The 24,367-nt window shown below is 36.8% G+C and overlaps 1 protein-coding gene across 1 annotated transcript; it reads left to right on the top strand.

The window, feature by feature from the left end:
* The first annotated feature begins 1,089 nt into the window (after positions 1-1,089).
* On the top strand, positions 1,090-24,367 carry LOC128021065 (beta-1,3-glucosyltransferase-like). The gene is made up of 15 exons (XM_052607963.1): positions 1,090-1,370; positions 1,618-1,655; positions 2,448-2,493; positions 2,756-2,865; positions 11,270-11,346; positions 11,438-11,549; positions 12,794-12,930; positions 13,024-13,087; positions 14,154-14,285; positions 14,767-14,836; positions 15,955-16,068; positions 19,700-19,799; positions 20,433-20,552; positions 22,580-22,724; positions 23,514-24,367. Exons 1-15 carry the CDS (start codon positions 1,310-1,312, stop codon positions 23,673-23,675), a joined length of 1,488 nt encoding a protein of 495 aa, XP_052463923.1. The 5' UTR covers positions 1,090-1,309; the 3' UTR covers positions 23,676-24,367.

Here is a 24,367-nt window from a genome sequence, read left to right as displayed (position 1 = left end):
TTAAATAGCATTGCATATTATAACACACATTAAATTTTGTATAGATAGCACACTAAACAGAATAAAATTCATCCTCACTGCATGTCTTCCTTTTTATTTATTTTTTCTTTTATTTCCACTTATATTTCTTTATTAGCTCACCCTATTTGTTTTCTGTATTATCTATTTCAACACTTTAAGCATTTTATATTCCTGACAATATTGTAATAAACATGCCAAATAATATAATATTTAGGAAATGTCTAAATTACTAAATGTAAATGTAATATAATAACAAATAAGCCAAGTGTCTCAGATCGTTTTTAAATGAAACTGAACTTGTTGCCATTTAAATATTATCCTTGAAACAAAACACTGTATCCTACAAAATAATAACAGAAAGACCACCGATGTAAATTTAAATAATTTAAAATTAAACATTTAAATTTCACGTGTTTTGTAAATGAGTGTTCATAATTCGTAATCTCTTGGCGATGACTATCCTGACATAATTAATAGACCTCCACAACAATGGAAGGTTGGATTTTTTATTTATTTCTTTTTTTATAAGACATACTATTGCGTCACCACCATACAGTCTATAGTAAGCACACACACACTTGTTTGTCTTTATTGCTGAGATTTCCCTAATTGTAAACTAATATTATTATTATTATTATTTGTTAATGTATTCAATGCAGTGCTGTTTCTTCTTTGTAAAAGAATAATAATAAAACAAAAAAATAAAAAAAACACTTGTTAACATTACCATGCGGTCATGAGACTAGCGGTGTACAGAGAAATTAAGGTAAGGGAAGTCTATTGCACCCTCCATTGGTGATATGCTGTAGGACAAGTAGGACAAATTTCTATCTATCTATCTATCTATCTATCTATCTATCTATCTATCTATCTATCTATCTATCTATCTATCTATCTATCTATCTATCTATCTATCTATCTATCTATCTATCTATCTATCTATCTATCTATCTATCTATCTATCTATCTATCATCTACTTTCATATGCTATTAGACCTCTGTGTTGAATTCATTATACATAAACTGTTGTAATGAAATTTCAATAAATTGTAAGATCCGGCAATGGAATATTTACCATTATCTGGCTTGTTTAAATATTTATCTTGAGCAAGCTATCAATGCCACAGACGTACATACAGACGTAATCATTACATGCCGCCGCTGACCAATAGAGGGCGCTCCTTAATAGCGTTATGGCTCGTTTCTGGCGAATTCGGTAGTTGCTCCGTTTTTCTGCAGCCGGCGTGACACTCACGAGCTTCTCAGCACGCTAAAGCCCCCCAAAGCTATGTCTGGATACACTGCTGGACACGGTGTCGTATATTTCTGCTGCTCTCTGCTCTTCTTTGGTGAGTTGGTGACATACACATTCTCAGCATAATAAACATAACTGGCCCTTTTTAGTCAAATGAGATCATTTCTGTCAAAACTGTAAACACACACCTGTTACTATGTTACAGATAATGTCCATGGACCTAATTAAAATAAAACAAAAACTACATATAGCCTGTGTTTGTGTGTGTGATTAAGAAATTTGGTTATTTTGTAGATGCTTACAACTAAACTTTATTATTATTTTTTTTATCTCTCTCTTAGTGCCTTCTTGCAAAGCTTTTAACGGCGGAATCTCAGAAGTAAGAAGAAACATTTTAACGTTGAATTTATGCATATATGTATGTGCGTATAACATATTCATCTAAACAACTATGTTTATGTAATAATTATCGTTAAGGTGGTAAATCAAGCTATATGCATGTTCCAAATGTTTATCAGTATGATAAACAACAACCACAACACGTTTTTATGTGGAATCCGAGATTCACTTCTTGGCTCAAACTCAAGGCCACCTTGTCCAGCAGAGCAGAGCAGATCCCTGACAGACAGCTGATTTACAGCCCATTTTAAAAACACCCTCATTTAATGCACCTTAATCAACTCACAATATAGCTGACAATAATTCATGTTGAACATGTTGAAAGCAAATTCACATTAACTTTTTAACCTTTGAAAGATTATTTGCCCTCTTTAATAAGGGCATTTGCAATTTGGCTATTATAGTTTTCTTATTTTTAGAAGTTATGAATATATATATGTATATATATATATGTGTGTGTGTGTGTGTGTGTGTGTGTGTATGTGTGTGCACACTTACAGTATATAATTTATGAAGACATAAATATGTATAATGACATGGGTATAACACTGGTATAACAATATAAACATGGTTTATGTTTCTTAATTATTTACTAATTAAAATGGTGAGGACCACTAAACAATGTCTTATTAAAAATGTAAAAATGCTGAAAGTTTTCTGCCTGGGGCAGGTTTATTCATAAACACATAACATAAACACATTTGTGGCCATGCATATACATCATTACCGTAAAACTGAATAAAACACAAATGCTTCATATTGTCTCTTGCAGAAAAAACAGGAAAGAAGTGATCCACAAATGTTTGACCAATTGACTGGTGAGTTGCACAGTGTGGCTTCTTCCTTCGGATTATTTTGCAGTCATCATTAATCGGAAGTGAATTGAATTTACAAATAGGAGATATTCAAACAGTCTCTCCGGTTTGAATGTTTATTAGTTTGTTTTTATTAAGTCCTGTAATATCAAACAGTTTAGTTGAGATCTAATTGAGGCATATGAAAAATGTATTGACTATAGTAGGCACTAAAGAGTAAATGTTTTTTCTTCTCCCTATACTCTGTTCTCGTCCTCTGTGGCAGAAGTGCGGGATGTGGTTTTTGTGATACAGAGTCAGAAAAACTCATATCATACCCACAGGGCTGAACAAAGAAGAACAGAGCTCCTCCATCAGGCTCAAACTTTAAACCAGGTAGTTTTACATTATACTGTATGTACAAGAAAGTATGCAAAATGCAGTTTTGGTTTCATTTAGTATACTTAGTTTTAAATGCTTGGTAAATATATACTTATATTCCTTCATAAAAACTTTATATTGCAGTAAATTTTATGTTATTGTTATTTTTTTAACAAGATGGTAGATAAACACTGAAAATGAAAATGAAAATTTTATATCCTTGATTTACCAAAAAAGTGGATTGCTCTGTGCCTGCTCAAAGTTCAGTGTAAAAACTTAAAAGTCCACAAAAAAGTCAGACTAAATTATTCCTGCTCAGATCCATCTCAGCCACTTGTATCAAATAATAGTTATAATTGCTGTGGAAATGCATTTATGCCACCTCTGAGCAGCATTATTAGGTGTGAACACACCTACTGTATTTGCCACTTTATAAGAACTTAAGTGCCACCTTTGCAGTGTACATTTGGCACAATATAATTTCTAAACCTTTATGTAATATGGTTTATGTTTTCAGAGTCTTGTTCTTTTAGCCACATGATGGCACTGTTGTTTTTGAAAAAGTAACTGTTTTTTTATTGGTATTAAGTGAAATGTTATATTTCAATATTAAGAGTTGTTTTTGTGGTGTCTAAAGAGTTTCTAAAAAGTGTCTCTATCACAATGATTACACAGTGTGGTGCAAATTATTTTTTAACTTGTTGACAATTTTTTGTGCTTGTGTCGTCACTGTAATAGATGGGTGGTAAGACACAACGTGCGTCTCTTTTGTGATTTTTTACATTTGTCATGATAAATATTGTGCATATGTTTGCTTCTTTGTGCGCCTAAACTTAAAATCCTTGTACGGTTTTATAGACATCAAATTTGACATGAAAAAATGCACCCTCATTATTTAAACTTAAAAAAAGAAAAAAGGAAAACAACAACAGTTGGGCTAACACAAGCAAGGTGCATGACTAAAGAGAAGTTTGATATATTTCTGGAATTAGTCAGTAAAATTTCCCAATTATAGGGGACAAACAAACAAATGAGTGTGCTTGAGTGTACAGTTCTTGAGTTGTATATCTCCTCATTAAGGCTTGGACTATCTGCAACCTGGTGCAATGCTATGATACTTGGGTGCCAGTAATTATTGACATGCATGTATTGATATTGCTATGTATTGCAATATTTGTGTGCTTTTTTAAATTCTAAAGTGCACTTATACAGACTGTCACAAAAAAAAGAATATGTATATATATATGTGCACGCAGATTTTGCACACTGCTTTGGACATGTCTGGCTGTTCATTCTAGACATGCACTGATTGCAATTTTCTTGACCGATTCCAATTTCCAAATTTGTATTTTTTGTAAGTGTACTGATGATGCCGATGAACAAGGGAAAGAAAAAAAACGTGTACATGGACAAAATGTTTATTTGCTCTACAGGCAGAACTAACTGCAGGCATTTTGAATTAGAGGTAACCACTGCATTTCAATCATGATCCAAATAAAGATACTACAGACATATAATATAGCATAAAATGTTTCTGATTTACTGTAAATTAGATTGTATAATTTCAAAATCTGAAGCAAAAACAGAATGGTTTGATTTCAGCTTTGTGAAATTATGCTACGTAAAACACATCTGAACAAAACAAAAATGTCATGTTTGCATAACTCTTGTTCGAGGGAACACAGCTCTGTGTATTGATGAGTCAATGGGAACGCCCCTTAAAGGTGTGCAGATTGTCTGAAGCCTGTTTAGAATGATGTAAATTCATTGGCCTATAGCGCATCGGGTCAAGGAGGTGTCCGTTGTTATCACTTGGCGATGGCAAACAGTGCCCATCCTGACCCCATGCTACAGGAAGCGAGGGGTCCTGCCATATCGGTAGGGCATGAAAGCAACTGCGCACGACATGATGGCCTAGCTTGAAGCCGGTCAAACACATTCTGACACCGTAAACAGGAGCAGGAGCCAAACAGGCCTGCATCAAGACACAATTGAGCTGCACCCCCAAGAAAATGGGGACACTTTTCTGGGCGTTCAGCCTGAGGCCAGGAGACCGAAGGTGGTGAAGAAGAATGTCCCTGTGATGACATGTCAATTCCCTGGATTGGACCAGGATGAGCCAATTGTCCGGCAATCCATGCACTTTGTGAACGTCCATGGAGCCATAGCCAGGGAAAATTCAGGTGACAAAGATTCAGGATGGGGCGAAGACCTCTGTCCTTTTTCAGGACAAGAAAATAATGTCTGAAAAAGCGGTGATTCGTGCAATTATTCAAGTTGGAGCCTTCTCTATTGCTCCCTTGAGAAAGTGTGAAGTCCCTTACTGCTGCAGAACAGAAGCCCCGAAGGGACTGTTTACCACAGTAGGATGAACTCATCAAAACAGGGGGGGATTGCATCAAAACTGAAAGTTGTAACTGGACTGGATTGTGCTGAGAACCCAACACAACACTCCTGGCAGATACCTCCATACATCTAGGTAGCAAGACAGAGGTTGCATATGGATGCATTCTGGAGGATATGAGAGTACCATGTTTTCGGAGTGGCCGCCCACTGGTGGAGGTAGGCGTGGCAGCAACAACAGCAGAGGAGAGCCCATGGTGTCCTCTTGCGATAACGGCCGGCTCAAGACACGGGCTGACACAGGGAGAAAGCCAAGAACATCTCCCACCGTGTGAATAGCATTCAGAATTAAAAGAGGCAGTGAGGGGAGATAGCTGGATGCGACTCCTTCCTTCAGTACTGGAAGAAAGCGAATAACCCCCCACCCCAATTCAGTATATTTTTCTGCTGGTGCATCTGTGCTTCATTTTCAGCATTCCTCTGTTAATAACTCGTTTACAGACACTGTAGTATTTCTACACAAATAACATTTTGGAAAATGATTGCATAGCAGTCTAGAAAATAAATAGGCTGAAATTAAAAACTAAATAAATCAAACTTAAAAAATGGCCAATTTATATGAATGAATAAAAAATAAAAATAATTGTTATAGTTTGGTGTAACGTGTATGCCCTGATTTCATTATTTTTGGTTCTGTCATGTTTGCCCCATTGTATGACATACTTCTCTCTCATTGCTGTTCCTAGATTGTTGTATTCACTTCACCTGTGTTCTATTATTTATCCCATTAGTTCCTTTGTTTGGTCATGTACTTAAGTCATCAGTTCTCCCTCAGTGTTTGTCGGTTCTCGTTTATGTTGGCGTGTATTTCATTCCTGTCCCCGGTATTTTTGTTATTAAAGTCTATTTTCTAGTGTTAATCCTACACTCTCAAAAAGGATGTGTTAATTAATAACACTTTTTTTGTGTTATGGCCATTTTATCACATTTCGTGTAATTTTAAGTTGATCATGTGTAAAAAGAAAGAGAGAAAGAGAGAAACAACATAGTGTGTCCAACAGAATATGTGTCAATTATCATCCAATCACATTACTGCATACGTCACTCCTCAAGCTGGTAACCAAATTCATTGATGTGGATGCACTCATGTCAGGTATATGGATTTCCCAGTTAGAAATGTAATGTTCCCAGAATGTTCCGAGATGGTCATGATGTTGAGTTCTTTAAAGGGTTGGTGGGTGTTATTTGGTAGCACATTATTTTACAGTCCTGTTCCTCATGTACATACTATGTACTTATTATAGTAATTACAATAACTATGTAATAACTAGGTACTAACCCTGAACCTACCCCTAAACCTAACCCTACCCCATGTAGTTACCTTGTATTACCAGAACTTTTTTAGATAAATACACTGTAAGTACACTATAAGTACATGTTAGTACACGTACTGTAAAATAAAGTGCAACACGTTAGGTATTTGGAGGACTGACAATGCTCAGAGTCTATTTGGTCCCACAATACAGAGTTTTAAAGTAACACTGAGGTAGAATTGAACTTGAGAATGTCAACAAGCAGAATTACTGAAGGAAAGAAAAACAGAAAAAAGAAAGAGACGGACAGAAACAGAACTACTACTAAATTACAGTCATAGCCCAGAGGAAATCAAGTGAAATAAAACACATCAAGTCTCTCAAGGGTTAAACAACTCCACAAACAGCATCAACTTCACTTATTACTAACCAGTTTGACTTTATTTCTGTGTGAGACAAAATGTATGAGAATTAATAGAGGTTTAGATGTTAGTTTCATTTCACAAAATGTCACTGTCACCATCATCATCATCATCATCATCACTGTGGTCAGAATTTGCTTTAGTTGGGCTCTTGAGTCTTAAATTTACATTGTAGGTTTTTTTTTTGTTGCTGTAATTTTGTGTTTTTACAGGAAAGAACATTTGGAGAAAATACAATGCTATAAACAATCATCTTATAGTGGCTTGATTCACTGATTGTTACAATCTACTTTATTGAATATTGAAACTATTTCTGCAGTTTGAATTTGAACAGTTTTGAACATTTTAAACACTTGTGAACAAGTTTTTGTTTATGGCACACATAGACATGAATCTCTACAATAACAATCAACAAAATATTCAGATTAATATCTTTGAACATCACAAAGCAAGCAAAAAATAAAGCAAATAATATGAATAAAAACATTAAAAATTAGACAATTCAGGTGCATTATTTATTCATGTTGCAATGGATTCTGGGAGCCATGGATAAGTGTTGATTAGTGCACCCAGAATGCACTGCAGCATGAAACTTTTTGTTTATTGTCACCACCGTTGAGATTCATATGCTATTTTTTGATGAATGTTAGCAAGTTTTTTTTTAATTCATCAAATTTTCTGCATAAAACATTACTTTTAACAACAATACTAAATTAATTTAAAATCAAACATAATCATAGACTCCAACAGATCTTTTTTATTTTTTCCTCCATAAGTCACTGACCAGCCAAAACCAACTGACCGTGTTCTTTTTCTGTCTTTTTTGGCCATAATAAATGTGTTTTGCAAACACAGATTTACAGCAGCCAGAGAAAAAATAATGTTATAAAGTTAAGGGTCAAGAGGAAGCACTGATCGCCTTAATGGTAAGAAAATTCAACATATAAACCTCCGTTCTAAATTATAACTTTTTTAATTGGTTAGTAATAAGTGAAGCTAGTGATGCTGTTTGTGGAGTTGTTAAAACTTCCTCTGCTGAGATCTTGAAAGATTGAATTTCTTTAATTTCAATTGACGTTTTCTAAGGCTGTTACTAAGTCAGTTGAAGTTGTGTTTCTCTCTCTCTCTCTCTCTCTTTTCTGTTTCTCTTAACACATTTTGTGTTAATTCTCAGGGGACATTCTGAGAATGTTCTTGGAACTTTACATTTCTAGTACAGATGTTGTTCATTCTAACAATGCTTGTGAACTACTTTTTGTATTATTAATGTTCAGTATTCAGATCTCATGTGGATATTGACTTTGTGTAAATGTAGCAGTCAAGTTTTAATAAATATATATATTTTTTTAAATAGCTTTTTTGTATTGCATTTATATTAACTGGTTAAGAATGGCACATCTATGGCTCAAATTGTGTGATTTATGACAAAATAAATCAAGACAATGGATTTTGGCTTGACAAAGCCTTTAGATAAAACTTTAATTTATATAGAACTTATTTGCATTAGTTATGCAAAGGCTGATTCATTTCCAGGGCTCATTCCGTTCTTGTGGAGCCCTTGGTGATCCGCTGCAAACTTCGACAGGTGGTTGAACCAGATCAATCGGATCTTTTGGAGTTGGACGTGCTACTTCGGCTATGTGTCCTGCTTAATGAACCAGAAACTAAAGTTCAATTCAGTTCGATTTGTGTAACGATGCCCTGTCTCAGTTACTTCCTGAGAACAGGCCCAAAAGAACGATTCATTCAAGAACCGAACATCACTAGTATGCATAACTAAAACTCAGTAAAGAGCAAATGTATTTAGAATTAGAATTCAAAGGGATACTGTTGTAGATAGATAGATAGATAGATAGATAGATAGATAGATAGATAGATAGATAGATAGATAGATATATGCTTTATCATTGTGCCGTTATAATAATAAATATGACTTTGCCAAAAAATTACTTCTGAGGTATAGTTTTGTATATGTCGCCAAGATCAGATGATTCATTTCTGTCTGGTTTGCAAATGCTGTAATTGATAATTTTGTGTTTTACCACAACAACAAATCATTTGAAAATAACTTCTGGCAGGTATTCATTTCTTAGAAAGAATATGACATATTGTACAAGCTTTGCGAAAAGTGCTGTTGCAACCAGAGCCATAGGTAAGGATTTTTTGTTAAGCCTTTTATTTTGTCAGGTGAGGTTGTTCCAGGCTTTTTTATTTTTTATTTGGACTGATATTTTTTTATTTCATCAAGCCATCTGTTTCCCAGCCTCTTACCTTAAACTGTTTTCAGTTTCTCATTAATTTATATTTTATATTCTGCAGATTCTCATCACTAATTAGCTATCTGAACTCCTGACATCTCATCTCTTTTAAAGCAGCCAAAAGCAGACGTTATAAAACTAAATCTCACCTTCTCTGAGTCATGCCAAGTAATAAGGCCCTATTTGACTCTTCACTTTTGTGCCGTTTTATCAGAGCCCACCTTCACCACGAGTTTTGGCTGATTTTTGTAAGTTGAGAGTCTTATTTTGGAGAGTCTGGCTCATTAGAAGACTATTTTCACAGTGGGGGTGACAGGAAGGATTGGAGGATTGGAGCTGTTGAGCGGGAAGGTGAGAACGCTCCAGTTGGCATCTTGACCTCCCGTTGATCAGCAGGACTCCTCAAGGCTACGGCATGTGGAAAAGGTTTCCCCAATCATCTCTCTGTCTGACACATCAGCCATTATTCATTAACCTCCGGGGCAAGAACCTCTGACAAGAAAAAGGCTCACCTACTGGCTGTGACTTCTGGGAAGTGTTTCCATTGCATCAATTTAAAAGGCCAGACTTCTTTCCACCTCATTGTTTTTCTTCTCTTCGGGTTCTGTCATAATCATCATCTGGCATCTCACTATTGGCAGTGTAACTGGAACTTGATTTGGCCTTCAAAGATCAGTCCACCATGTAAAAATGACATTTGAGTGGCATTCATTAAAGCAGATCCTCATGAAGTAGATTTAAAATGTAGTGATTTCAATTTTTTTTAGTGTTCTTCGGTATGTTTTAAAAAAAAGACTCATTCTTATGCTAAATGTGATGTGTGCCTTTTTTGATCTTAAAATACTTTCTTCTGCTGCATTTAAAGGTTATGTTATCTAAAGGTCCTAAAAGTAGCTAAATAATGCTCTGGAAACCTGTTTGTAAACAATTCTGCATGCACTTGTTTAAAAACTATTTTGTTTTTGCCAGTTTTGATAATGGCACACGTTGCATTATTTGACAATTTTGCTGCAAAGGCTCTCAAGACAGAGAGTGACAGATGTGAGCAGTGAGGTTGTACAGAATGTTCTAATATGGAAGGGGTTTTGGCACATTTTATACAACAAATTAGTAGTTGTGGCCACATGCTCGCTCCCTCATATAATAATCCACATTCATCTACATTTGAGTGAGCTGGCATAGGACAAATTTATGTGCACACACAGCTGTTGTGCATCTCTGAGAAATGTTGTGGTAACATTTTCTCCACAAATAAATCCACAAATTGTACAACATTATTAGTGAATGAGGGCTATTATTTTTGCAATTATTTTTGTAATGCTTGCAACACATAACCCATCATCTTTAACTCACTTGACTGATTTAGCTGGAGAAAGCTAACAGCCTGTTGCCTGATATGCAAAGTAATCTGAAGATGTATCATTCAGGATACAAGTTAAAAATAAAAGTTTTAATCATGACTTTAATAGAAAAAAGTTGTCTTTTAAAACGTGAGTCATGGGGTGTTTTCATTTTCTGCTGTCAATCCATTTCTATAAAACGTCCTTGTCCACAATCTCACCAATGTTGTCTTTTCGATCTTCCATCTGTTCAGTTTTCCAGCACATTCTAAATAACCTCGAACTCTCTGCTATCATATTCATCATTTAAATAAGCCACTGTTTCAGTCTTCGAAGCACATTTGGTGCACTCTTGCATACCATTACTCCTACCTTTTCTCATTCAATACTGGCATTCTTTGACATTTCTCTGTAAAGGTCAATGAGAAGTTCAAACAAGACTAGTAGAGACTGGTCGTAATCCCCAAACTTCTGAACTGCTAGTAGTTCCTTTTGATGTCATTTGGAGTTATAAATGTTTATAAAAAAATTCATGCATTTCAGTTGTTACATGTTTATTTATAAATTACCTGGCAGCTTTCAACGATAATTCTGTCACCTGCATGAAGAACAGCTTTCTGCCTTAGTCAGTAATTATTGTCACCTGTTGAATGTGTTAATGAGTTATAAATAACACTGTGCAAAAAACCCTTATCTGTGTGTCGTTCGTTCGAGATGTTACCAGACTTTGTGCTGTGTTGCAGAGTTCACCAGATGTTGTGCTCCTTCACAAGTTCTCCGACTACGATGGGAACTGGAGCATTCTTCCGGCACTGCCACGGTAAGAATCCAAATCACTTGACGTGTCAGAGTGTTTATTCCTTAGGTCATCTTATTTTATGCAGCTATATTCTTGTTATTTTTGTTTTCAGCCTTGCCTCACAATACTGTCAAACGTCTTTGTGGATTGTGTTTTTGGCAGAAGAGACCAATGTGAACTTACACAACCTTCTGCAGGTGCTGAGCAAATTCAACACAACAAAGGTGAGCCGCAGACTTTTCCGTCTTTCAGCTAGTGTTACTGCAAAAGTGTAATATCAAGACTTAATGCTTTGTTTACTGTGGCTCTTTTAGAGCAACAATCGTATTTGAGTCATTGGTTGAGGTACTGAGCATAAATATTGTCACTGAGACTGGAATGTGCAAAATGTCAAGAAAGCTGCCAAGAAGTATTGTCCTCATTTACTTTCTCAACAAAAATGTACTGTTCACACTGTGGACTCGCAGCACTTAAAAAACTATATGTCACTTTAATTTCAGACATCCCATCGTCAACAACTGTGAGGAAGCCCTTAGGGATCCATCCTCTAATGAATTGTTTCTTGATTGTGTGAACTGTTATCTGTACTGTTTTTTTTTCCCTTAAAGGTGCTGTAGGGAACTTTTGTAAAACAATATTTTTTACATATTTGTTAAACCTGTCATTATGTCCTGACAGTAGAATATGAGACAGATAATCTGTGAAAAAATCAAGCTCCTCTGGCTCCTCCCAGTGCTCCTATTGCCATTTGCAGAAAGTCATGCGCTCCCGGTAAAAAACAACCAATCAGAGCTGCGGTCCGCAACTTTGTTTGTGTTCAAAATGTAGAAAAATGTATATAATAAGCGAGTACACCATGAATCCATTTTCCAAACCATGTTTTTGGCTTGTCCTGAATCACTAGGGTGCACCTATAATAAGTGTTTATATTCGGACTATTTTAGATTGCTTCGGGGGTACCGCGGCGGAGTAACCCAGTACCTTTGTGATTCTTCATAGACATAAACAGAAAGAAGTAGCTCCGGCTACGATGTTCTTCCGCAAGATGCAAGCAGTTCTGTTTATTAACCGCTAGAGCGTCAAAAGTTCCCTACCGCAGCTTTAAGAGACCCAAATGTAATGAATGAAAAAATGTATGTTAGGGTATTATGGGTTTGTATCTTACACAGAAATGATAGTTTATTATGTTCTGTCCTCCCTGTTAAAATATATATTTTTTTGACTCCACAACCACAACATGTTGGATAATACTATTTAGGCCATGTGAAATGAAAATAAAGTGTTGTAGATTCTTACAAAGTGCTTCTACTTCATGAACTAACATTCCCTGGAGAAAAGGTAGATTCTCCAGGTCAACACAATACGTAAAACCTTCTCCTGCATACTTGAGGTAATGAAAGAGCAGTCTGAAATAGGACTTGGCACATGAAAGCCTCCTGTTTCTTACCCAAGAGTCTTTTCTCCATAGGAGTGGTTTCTGGGCAGACCCCTCCATGATGATGAACCAACAATTATCCACCACTATGCTTTCTCAGAGGACCCCTCCAGTTTCAGTTACCCTGACTTCATGGCTGGCTGGGCTCTCAGTTGCCCCCTGGCTAAGCGGTCAGATTTCATCTCCTGTGCTTTTTGCGTACATCTTCAGCAAATGGCTATTTTAGACTATTAATACAGATATTATCTGATTTGGTATCTCAGAACTGCAGAGCGTGTGAATTATGAGCCGCCCAAATCCGATTTCACAATTGACCTTCAACATGAGGTAAGAACGATCACAAAATATTTCAGTGTTCTGTACATATGCTCTACATATATTTTGTTTGTTGAATATTCATTATCTTGCAGTGAAAGAGCTTGCTTTTTTGTTGTTGTTGTAAATATGAATAATTTGTAATTGAAGTTGCTGTAATGCATCAGCTATAAAGCATCTCAACAAAAGATATGATTTTCCAAAATAACCCAGACACAGATAATAGGCTTTTTTCCCCCAACCTCTCCAGATCTATCATTCAGATCTCGGTACTCTCCTGTGGTGTCACACCTCAATTTAAAATGTCTTGCATCTCCTGTTGAAATAATATGCCATCTGCCTACAGGAATATCTGTGTATATATTAACCCTCATTGATATTTTATGGAGGAGCTGTCATTTAATTGTGTGACATTCAAAGACACTCTCTCCTTTTCTCTTGCCATCATTCTCTCTCTCTTTCTTGCTGATAAAATGAGACTGTATGTTCCAGAGAGAACTCTCAGTGCTACTTTTGTGATCTCTATTGATGCAGTACTCTAAGAGTCTTCTCAAAACCCTCTGGTCATACAGACTGGCATCTGTCTTGTTCTTAAAGGGATAGTTATCCCAAAAATGAAAAAAAAAACTGTTGTCATTTACTTCCTGGTCATGTCTTTCCAAATCTGTATGACTTCTCTTCTATAGACCACAAAAAGGAGATGTTTAGCAGAATGTTTATGCTCCTGTTTTCCATACAATGGAAGTAAACGGTGACTGGGGGCTGTCTAGTGTCACGTTTCTGTTAGTTTGGACTCTTTCCGTTTCATCCCCCCTTTGTCTTAATTCATAAGGTCATGAAGTTCCGAAAAAATGGTATAAATGTACCATAGCAGTGTGAGGTTTTACAGTGCAATTTAATCATCATTCCATGGAAATCTTTTATTTACTGTAAACTCATAATATTTTTGGTGTACTATTCGTTTGCTTTCTCTGATCTCTGAAGTTCTTAGTTCTTTGTTTCTTTCTTCAGTACAACTCTTAAATAGTCACTCCTAGAAGAAAGAAGTCAAGCTTTGCTTCTCTTATTGATGTTTCAGATTGCCCTCTACATTTGGGAGGAAAGCAGAGGTCCTGCTTTGACTGTGGTGAATGAGTTCTGCTCAGAGCTGCAAAGCTTGTCCTCAACAGGAGTTTGTGCTACGACCATCAACACCTACTTGTCTGCCTGTGTAAGTACTAGAAATGCTAACGCACCATCTGCAAATCTCAGAGAGATTTATCCAATCCCTCTGCCGTGTGAATTAATAAAACTATGACAAATTGTTCTGTTCAGAAGAGACTCCCAAGGGAAAGTCGAGACGTATTAATATCTCATAGTCAGTTGTCATTGAGTTTCCCTGCTCTAATGCTCTGATAAATGACAGTCTTCAAATGTGAACGCCAAACTCCTGCTTGAGGCTTTTCAGATTTGCTGTTTTTTTCTGAGGGATAATCAAAGGCCTATAAATTCATAAGCCTAGAAAATAAGCCACTTCATACAAAGTGTCCTCTCAAAGCTGACAAACAGACATTATGTAATATTAATGGTCCTATGTCCTACCACATCTTAAAGTAGGAACAAGAGGTACTTTGGTTTTCACCCAAATACTGTAACACCCAGATTGGTGGCAGACACCAAACTGCTGTAAATATCTGTTATGTTCTTTATAGGGAAACTCTGTGCAGAAGGAGGATGTCTTTGTTGCTGTTAAAACATGTCAGAGATTTCATGGAGATAGAGGTGGGTGTATTCTGCCTGTTCTTCAAAAACAGATACAGACCATGATTGGATCATAACTAAAGAAACGTTAAAGGTGAAGTCAGGGCTTTTTAGGTAAAACGGTTTGTAACAAACTAATAATAACCAGTAGTTTACAGTATTAAATTTTGTTTAATGTTAATTTCAGCATGCAATAATACATTATTAAGGTTGTATATGTTCACATGAGTTATGGAGTTTAGTTTTCATTAACTAACTTGAACTTAAAAAAAAAAAAAAAGTATTTTTCTGCGATTGGTAACTTGTGCAGTAAACTGCACACTTCACCTCTGCTTTAGCTTGCCATCAATATTAGACTTTAAGATGCACAAGGTGCCATTCACAGAGAGAAATCTTTGCTTCTTACAAATATCTATGAATTCATGTTATTTTTTTTTCTTAGCTTAGCTTTTATGTAATTTACATTTTTAGCAACAGTGTGTTTAAAATGGATTGGATCATTCAGTCTTGATTAAAAAGTAAAGCCAGCAAAGCAGAGAAGAGCCCACCAAGCCATGCATTGAGAGGATTACAGAAAGACAATAATAAAAGGGAATAATTGCAGCCGTCAGTCGCTTCGTGTCTTGGCCCACACATGATGTCTGTAAGTGACAATGAATTGATTTTGTTGATTATAGCCGCATAAAGTTCCACTGTGTCTTTTCCAGAAACACTGTTCTCACAAAGACAGCTCTTCCCCAGTCCTCTCAGCTCTCTCTGTACTGTATAATAGGACAGGTATAAATGCTGTTTTATATTCCAGGAGAGATTCCATTTTGCAGCTGGTCAGGCATAATTGCACCGATTTCCATGATTATGTTTAGAGTTTGATTTTAGCAAACTTTTCAGGCAGCATTAAATACTATAATATTTTGTGTGTGGCTACAAAGATCATAAATATCAGTGCTGGTAGAACATCTGCAGATTTACATCGGGATATATATTTTTTTACTTTTTTATTTTAATTTACTAATTTACATTTTTTATTAATTTCATATGATTTTTTGATTTTATGATCTTTTTACTCTTTCACGTGGATGTTATAATCTCAAGTTAATGTTATACTGTCTTAAGCTGTATGCACAAATGTATCTTCACAGTTCCTTTAGTTAAACAAACTTGGGAAAAAGATGCTGCCTCGTTGGAATACTACAGTGACATCACAGACTCATATATACCCACAATCCACTTGGGAGTCCCTAACACGGAGAGAGGTTTGTCTTTTATTTATTTTGGGATGACAACAGGTTGTGTTCCACTGTAACCCTTTATCCATCATGATCTCTGAGGAACATGCAACACTCCTTTTATATATGGGTTTTAATCACTTATTGGGCCCTATTTTAACGATCTGAAACGCAAGTGTCAAAGCGCGAAGCGCAAGTAACTTTGTGGGCGGGTCTCGGCGCTGTTGCTATTTTCCCGGCGGGATAAATGGCTCTTGCGCCCGGCGCAAATCTAAAATGGGTTGGTCTGAAGTAGCTTCATTATTCATAGGTGTGGTTTGGGCGTAACGTGAAATAAACCAATCAGAGCGTCATCCAACATTCCCTTTAAAAGCAGGTGCGCAAGTTCCATTATGGATTGCTATTATTATGGCGTATTTACCAGGCGCACGCCAGGAGCGGTTCACAGCCGAGGAGACTGATGTTCTTGTAAGAGCAGTGAAAGACAGAGAAGTTGTGTTGTATGGGGATGGGAGAAACCCACCCAAAATACCGTCGGTTAAACAGGCGTGGGAGGAAATAGCCACAATTGTTTCATCGATTTTTTTTTTCCTGGTTCTTGACGGACAAACCAATTTGTCAGATGTCCTTATATACATATATGACCTCAAACAGGTCTGATCCTTAATTACTACAATTAGCCTGAATAATTTGTAAGCTAGATTTATGCCTATTTTTTCACATCTTCGTGGCACACCACAATGATTTCCGTCATCTCATGTGTTAATATTTTTTTAGTGTAACAATTTATGATTTGCAAAAATAACTGTTGCATCTGGGTAGATTACATGAGCAAAGTGTATGCGCGTTGTGCACGCTATACATTATGGTCAAGCATGCGCCCTTAAAATAGCATAATGAACAACGCGCAACGCGCCACTGACTTTAGACTAGTTTTTTTCTGGTCAGTGGCGCAATTGTTTAATGGAACAGCAAAATAGCACCAGGGATTGTTTGCGCCGGAACAAGCCTCCTTTTTTGCGCTGAACCGCCCAGGGAGCGCAAGTTCATTCACTAGTTTAGCGACGTGCTTCTGTGGAGGGAAAAGCGCGCTTTGCGCGGGTGCAAAATAGGAATGACACATGCGTCGGTGTACAAAGTCAATTGCGCTGGGTGCAAGATAGGGCCCAGTATGTTTAGACGAGTATCAACTTGTCGAACTGAATTACACAGTTTGAGTTATGCATGTGAAAAGAACCATTGCGAGTGGGATTAAAATAGAAAACAATAACAAAGGAAGAAATAGTGTATCCTTATAAGAACATGGCTCGCATTGTCTCAACCCGTGATCCAAAACCATATAAAAGAACAGAGTCTCCGAAATGAAACATTTAAATGGACTGATCATTCTCTCTTTGTGATGTGCAAAATGTGCTGCGGTGTCTTATGGAAAACAGTCTGATATCCAATTTTGTGAAGTCGGAAAGTTTGTTTTATTCATAGCCTGACTGCGGTAAGCGTAATGGATGGGGCATTGGTTGCTACCAGTTGATTGACATTAGTTTACTCATCATGGTGAATATCCCTTTGTGCTTGCCATTTTCCTCTGCTGTTTATGCACATTTGTTAACGGACTTCGGATTGACAGGTTTGCTGCAAATAAATAAAGCCTTCTTCCAATAGACAGACAAGTGAATAGATAGATAGATGGATGCCAGGACCGTAACTCTAAAAGTAATATTTGCTGGGTTATTCATGACTGTCATTTTAATTCGTTATGTTACTCAACTCTCAATCAGTGGGACATTTAAGTATGCTCTTTTTAAAGGCACAATATATTTGACTGCAGTGTCAGCCATGAGACATTCTTCTCCCTTCAAAATCCACTCGGGTCCCTCCAGCTATTGGCCAAAACTCAAAAACCTCATATATCCAGAGTTCAACTCCAGGAAATTTGCTAATGATGAAAGAGCTGAGAATAGTCTCTGAGGACTCTCAACACATGCGCCCTAAATTAGACTTCTGCACCCCTCTTTGTCTCTCTCAGAATCTTTGCCTCTGCACCAGAATGAATGACCAGAATGTCCGGGGGAGAGAGAGAGAGAAGTCTTCTGTTGGGGGGCTGTGTGTGCTGTGGTAATGTTCGGAAAAGACATTACTCCCACAGACTCTTAGAGTCGGTGTTCCGGAGCTTCTCTCAGTATGTTTTGTTCTGTTCTCCTCCTGTCCGCTCCCCATCCCTAAGCCTGTGTCTGGCTGACCTTCTCATTCGACTGCCATAAGAGAGCTTCTCTTTCATGGATGCTACAGAGCTTTTGTGGCACCTCTCTTTCCCTCTGTCAATCTGTTATACCACTCTTTTACTCATCCTCACCGTGTTACAGTGCTGCTATTAACCTTCTGAACCCAAGCCGAGGGAATCATCTGCACCATCTTGCTCATGAGTTTTTGACCAATTTGTTTGAGCAGCCAATTTTGCATCTAAGAGCGAAGGGCCTTATGAACCCCACTGACTCCTTTCGAACCCTGTAATGGTCCACAGAAATCCTGGAATGTTCCTATGTAATGGCACAGTCATCAGGGTGCATTTCCATCCAACAATGGCAAACCTTTAATGGAAGCTCCTGTACTGATTTTATGATTGACTTCCTTTTTGATCCGACACATTCCTCTGCAATTTTATCCTGAAAGCCCTCGGAACATGGGGTCTCTTAGAATCAAGAAAATTCTAGTACAGCCTAAAGAAATGGAAGGGCCAGACACAGTGCAGTGGGCGACTCCAGGTAATTTTCAGATCTCACCACCTATCTTCTCAGTCGTTCTTAACCGCTTTTCCTCTGTTCTATTCCCTTAACAGAAAAGAGCCAGAAAAGTCAAAGGTATTTAGAATGAACCACAGTGGTGGTATTGTTTCTGGTGTTTGTTGTTCAGGTCCAGTTTAATCTCTAATAGGGATCTCAGGGTGAGGTGGATAGTTAGTGTTGGGCAAAGCTCATGATTACAGCTGATTTGGCTTGACTTTTTTGTTTATCATTGCATATGATTAGTTTTGTTTTTTGTTTTGTAGGTATGAATGCTTTGGTGTTGATGATATGGTTGAAATGAGAATTTTCCTGTAATTAGAAAGTTCTATGCTCATTTATTTGATTCATCAAAAATACAGTAAAACAAGAATATTATAAGTAATAAGTAATATTATTAGAATTTAAAATAACTGTTTTCAGCTTTAATATTTTAAAATGTGATTTATTCCATCCGTCACATGATCCGTCAGAAATCATTCTAATATACTGATTTGGTACTCACTTGTTAACAATTATAAGTGATTCTCAATTATTAATAATGACTTTTATATTATCAGTATATTTTTGTGGAAACAATATTGCTGTTTTTAATACTGTTGTTTATTGTTTTTGTACAAATACGTGCTAATTTCATACATACATACATACATACATACATACATTTTTGCAGTACAGCAGACCCCACAGTCTCCTCCTGTCTGTCTTCCGTCTGCTAAGAATTCTTGGACCGAACATAAAAAAGACACATAAGAGTTGAGTTTCCTGTCTCGTTCAAGACATTCAGCTGCTATTTTTCTCCCCTTAATACCAGCATATTGCAGGAACACCGACCAAAGTCTGTATAGATTAATTACACACTGTTTTTGTATTTACAGGGCACTGTGCAAAAACATTTGCCATCCTGAAGAGGTTTGCAAGTGGGGCAGCAACACAAGCACCTTGGTTGCTCATAGTTGACGATGACACACTGATCAGGTGAATGTGATTTCTTTACACTGGTGAAAGATCAATAGAAGTCAATAGGAGCCTTACCACTAGTTAAAAAACAACAACTTTAAATGCATCAAGATGCATCTGCTGAATTGAAAATATGCCAACCTATGTCACCTTGAATTTAAAAGAAGTCTGTCTCGTTTTCCATCTGCAGAATTATAACCCAGCAATCGGCACAAACCTGAAAATCAAATACGCCCACATGAAAATACTCTCATTGTGTGGCAAAGCACATAAGGTCACAGATCCTGAAACTGGAGCAAAATTTTGACTGGAATACACATGGCTGTGAAGTCTTTTTTAAAATACTGTCAACTAAAGTGTATTGCTTGTATTTTAATATTGTGTTTTCATCCAAATGTGCATATCTGCCAATATAGCAAGGAGAGCTGGAAACACAGGCTTGAGGACAGGCCAAAAAGTTGAATGGGTAGAAAAGGAAAATAAATAAATAAATAGTTACTGGATTTTTGTTAATATGTTCAGTCTATGCCTATAGTAAAAGTTGGCTCCCAATGTTTTTTGTTATGGCTAATTTGTTCAGAAATACATGTTTGGCAAACTCATGCTGTGCATTTTTGTCACGTAATGTACTAAATAACCATTGTCTTCCAGTCTGCCCAGACTACGGAGGCTGCTGGGATGTTATGACCCAAATAAAGCTGTGAGTGTTGGAGAACGTTATGGCTATGGGCTTAGCAGGGATGGCTACAGCTACATCACGGGAGGTGGAGGGTGAGTTACAGATATGTGCTGCTGAGATATTTCTATTGTCCATACTTATGCCTATGGATTCGTTCTAATCTTTTATTCTCAAGTATTAAACTTAAGTATATAGTTCTGATGTGGTATTACTTTTCTAAGTGATGAGGTTTACTATTTTCACTTGACAGATAGATCATGTGAAATAAATTGCCTGAGGCATGTTAAGAGTCTAGCATATGATGAAGACTTCTGGGTGGGCTTTTTTGACTTGCCAAAATTGTTAGCAATACAAGTAAATGAGAGGTTGGATAGTACTTTGTGCACAGTTTAAGACATGGACAAACATGCTAATAAACAATATATTACAAATTGTTGCGACTCCTCTGAGATTCCGAGTCAGAACTTGGGAGGGCATTCCTGTTAAAAGTTCCTACTGGGAACTCCGAGTTTTCAGCTTCCGAGTACAAATAGAACTCAGCATTAGTAATCACCTAGCAATGTGCTACAAAGCACTCAGATCCCCATAGCAACTGCATAGTAATGCCGTGGAAGACATCCAGAATACATAAGCTTAAAACCACTCAGAACTTACATGTGGCCAGATATGGGTGAACTGCTTAATATTTTATGTAAGGCATGGAATAATATTTAATGGCTCGGGATCAGTCGACATGGGCAGACTGCAGGTCCAATAGCCAAGACCAAGTTTGATAACGAGTTTCAGGAGAGACGACCAAATTTTAATGCAGTGCATATGAAAAAAACGTAAATTTATTTTAATTTATGGAGACATCTAAGCATCTGTATAGCCTGTGGTGTGATTTATGCACATTTGTTCAAAATAGCCTGTATGGGCAGATTGTTCACATTATGTAGGCAAAAATTTGGATTGTACTTAATTTTTTTTTTCCTGTTAATTATTACCATGTTGGGCTGTGTGCATTTTTTTCTTGCTTAATGCAGAATGCATGAAAAACATGAAAAAAATATTTTTGTCTGCCTGATCAGGCGATATGATATAGTAAATTTTTAATGTGTGTGAAGTTGCGGACTGTGGTACCAAACCGAACCCTTTAGCAACTGCACTTTAACGCCCAGAACACTTGAGATACCACTTAGGACTCAAAAGCAAATTCATAGCAATGCACCAGGAACAACTTGGAAAACCCGAGAAACATACAAAAAGCCAATTCATAACCCCCCCCCCCCCCCCCACTATGCCTACCCTATAATGGTGGTGTGAATCTTCATTTGCCTCATGATTCGATTTGATTCGATGACGAGTGCGATTTTGAGGGTAAGGTTTCAATTGTCAACTGATTCTTGATGCATCAAAAGGCATCTTTTACTCTAGTTATTTTATTAATACTAATTATATTAGTCACAATATAGTTATTTTTATTAATTTACGTTATGTAAACCACCAAGCAACATGCTAAAAAACACTCAGTCCCTGTTACCAACCACATAGTAAAGCAATAGCAACCACCAAAACAACTTAGCAATGCAATTGAAACAGCCCCGGCCCCCTTTAGCAACCTTCTAGTAATGCCATAGAAACCACTCGGTACACTCTCGGCAACATACTTAAATAAAACACTCCAAACCCTTTTGCAAACACATACAGTAATTACCCCTTGTCAACCAGTTAACTTAATTTTTTTTACAGCAACTTAAGCAAACCCCATTTATGAAAATGTTATTGAGATGATGTTTGTTTAAGAGTGGTGTGATGGATTTTTGAATGGATTTGTTTAGTGTTGCAGTCTTTGTGCCCCAACAGTATGCTGCTTAGTAACTGTTCTCAATAGTTTTCTGTTTACTTATAGTCTTCTAATTAGCAGACAGTGACTTCCCATTACAGTGTAGGTATGTTAAAGATACAATGGCGTCAGGACTCACACAGGTGAGTGTGACTCATTACCACATGTTTCTGGACATGTAACCTTGTAATTTTGTGAGATGTCCTGAATCACTGTAGTAGTCATTATCTGAGTTCTCTATGTGAGCGAAATGATGTCCCGTAGAACTATTTAATTCTTTTTACATTCTTACAGGATGGTGTTCAGTAGAGTAGCAGTGCAGAATATTTTGGCAGGTGGCTGTGGCTGCCGCAGTTCGGATGCCCCCGATGACATGGTGCTGGGGATGTGTCTGACTACACTGGGGGTCCCGGTCACTCACAGCCCACTTTTCCATCAGGTAGCATACATACCCACAGACCAACAACTCTTCTTGCATGTTCTCTTCTTGTGTGCTGCTCTATAGCCACAAAAACACAAGTAAATGATGCTTTTGGCACCCAAGCAGAGCAGTAATTAAGATGAAACCTGTGGGTACGAATGTAGAGAGCAATCCTGAATTTATTTCACAGCAGAATTGAAGGTACAGGCAGACAGATTCATTTATATTTTGGTTTGCATCCCCAAGACCGAGAACCTCTTATGTGCTTATATGAGTAATAAGTAATAAATTATTCATTGATAATCTTGCCAGACATGCATTAGCTTTTAAAAGATTTGAGGTTTGTAAGATGTTTTTGAAAGAAATGCTTCTCAAGGCTGTGTTTATTTGATTAAAAATACAGTAAAACAGTAATATTGAGAAGCATTATATTCATTTAAAATAAATGTTTTCCTTTAATATAATGTAATGTAATTTATTTCTGTGACAAATCTGAATTTTCAAGTCTTTACTCCAGTCCTCAGTGTCACATGATTCTTCAGAAATAATTCTAAAATGCAGATTTAGTGCTCAATTTGTTTATCAAACCTGAAAAAAGTTGTGATTTCTTGGTAACATTATAAATGCCAAGTTCTGTCATAAAACTCTAGATGATGCAGGCTGATGGGTTTTTAACGCAAACTGATGATATTGACAGTGTTAAACTATCTGGCACCAGCTGACTGGTTTATGTTGCATATGCAGTCTTTTATATATGAGCTGTGTGAAACTGCTGGTTTAATCACATGGTCTCCTTTCTAACCAAAGGCTCGTCCACAAGATTATGTGAAAGAGCTTCTAGCACGACAAAGCCCAATCTCCTTCCACAAACACTGGAACATCAACCCTGTGGCCGTCTACCAGCACTGGCTTGCAGAGCCCAACAACAGCAGAGCTCACTCACTCACAAAGACAAGAGAGGAGCTGTAGAAGGAGCTTATGGAGTGAGTGTGTGTATTTAATAACGTGATACTCTAGCAGCATTTAAAGACACCATGCAATCGCAAAATTCCTCTTATTTTAAACAAATTCATTTGTTATCATACCAGAAATTCAAATCACAGTCTGGTGAATTTCCAGCCCACTTTTTTCTTGTTGAATATTTTGTTCAGAAACTCAGAAATATCTCGTATAAAAGAAGTAAAGGTTGCGAACATGGTTTCAGTAAGAAAATGTCTTATTGTGATGATGCTGTTAAGCATGGAAGTTGTGGTTAAACCGTATGCGTTCAGATGTATTTTCTATTCTTCAGTCGTATTACACAGATTGTTGAATTTGATCATTGAAATAGAAGCTTAAATCTTGATCTCTCTCTTATTTAGAGGTTAAATATATTGGTACAGTACACATAAATCACTTTATCTGTTCTACAATAAAGTAAACTGAGATACTTATGCACCGTTTACAATGTGATACATCAATATAATGCAGCCTCTATGCATGTGTAAAGGCAGAGGGATTTAAGAGCATGTGAACTACCGTAAAACTCAGAAAAGTATCAATACAAGCACAGATAAACTATATTACATTTCAACCCCTCTGTCTATTTCATAATCCTAATTAAAACTTCTGAAATAAAAAAGATAAAGTTCAAATGGAAAGTAAAAGTGACCTCTTCTTGA

The sequence above is a fragment of the Carassius gibelio genome, chromosome A10 (assembly GCF_023724105.1).
Source record: "Carassius gibelio isolate Cgi1373 ecotype wild population from Czech Republic chromosome A10, carGib1.2-hapl.c, whole genome shotgun sequence".
Taxonomy (NCBI): Eukaryota; Metazoa; Chordata; class Actinopteri; order Cypriniformes; family Cyprinidae; genus Carassius; species Carassius gibelio.
Note: the sequence above shows the minus strand (reverse complement) of the source record. Positions and strands in the feature narration are given on the sequence as shown.

Bases quoted from the DNA above. Each gene is read 5' to 3' on its own strand.
- LOC128021065 (XM_052607963.1), top strand. From the start codon at position 1,310: ATGTCTGGATACACTGCTGGACACGGTGTCGTATATTTCTGCTGCTCT. The intron at 1,371-1,617 runs GTGAGTTGGTGA...TCTCTCTCTTAG, and splicing joins CTGCTCTCTGCTCTTCTTTG to TGCCTTCTTGCAAAGCTTTT. The intron at 16,069-19,699 runs GTTTGTCTTTTA...TTGTATTTACAG, and splicing joins AGTCCCTAACACGGAGAGAG to GGCACTGTGCAAAAACATTT.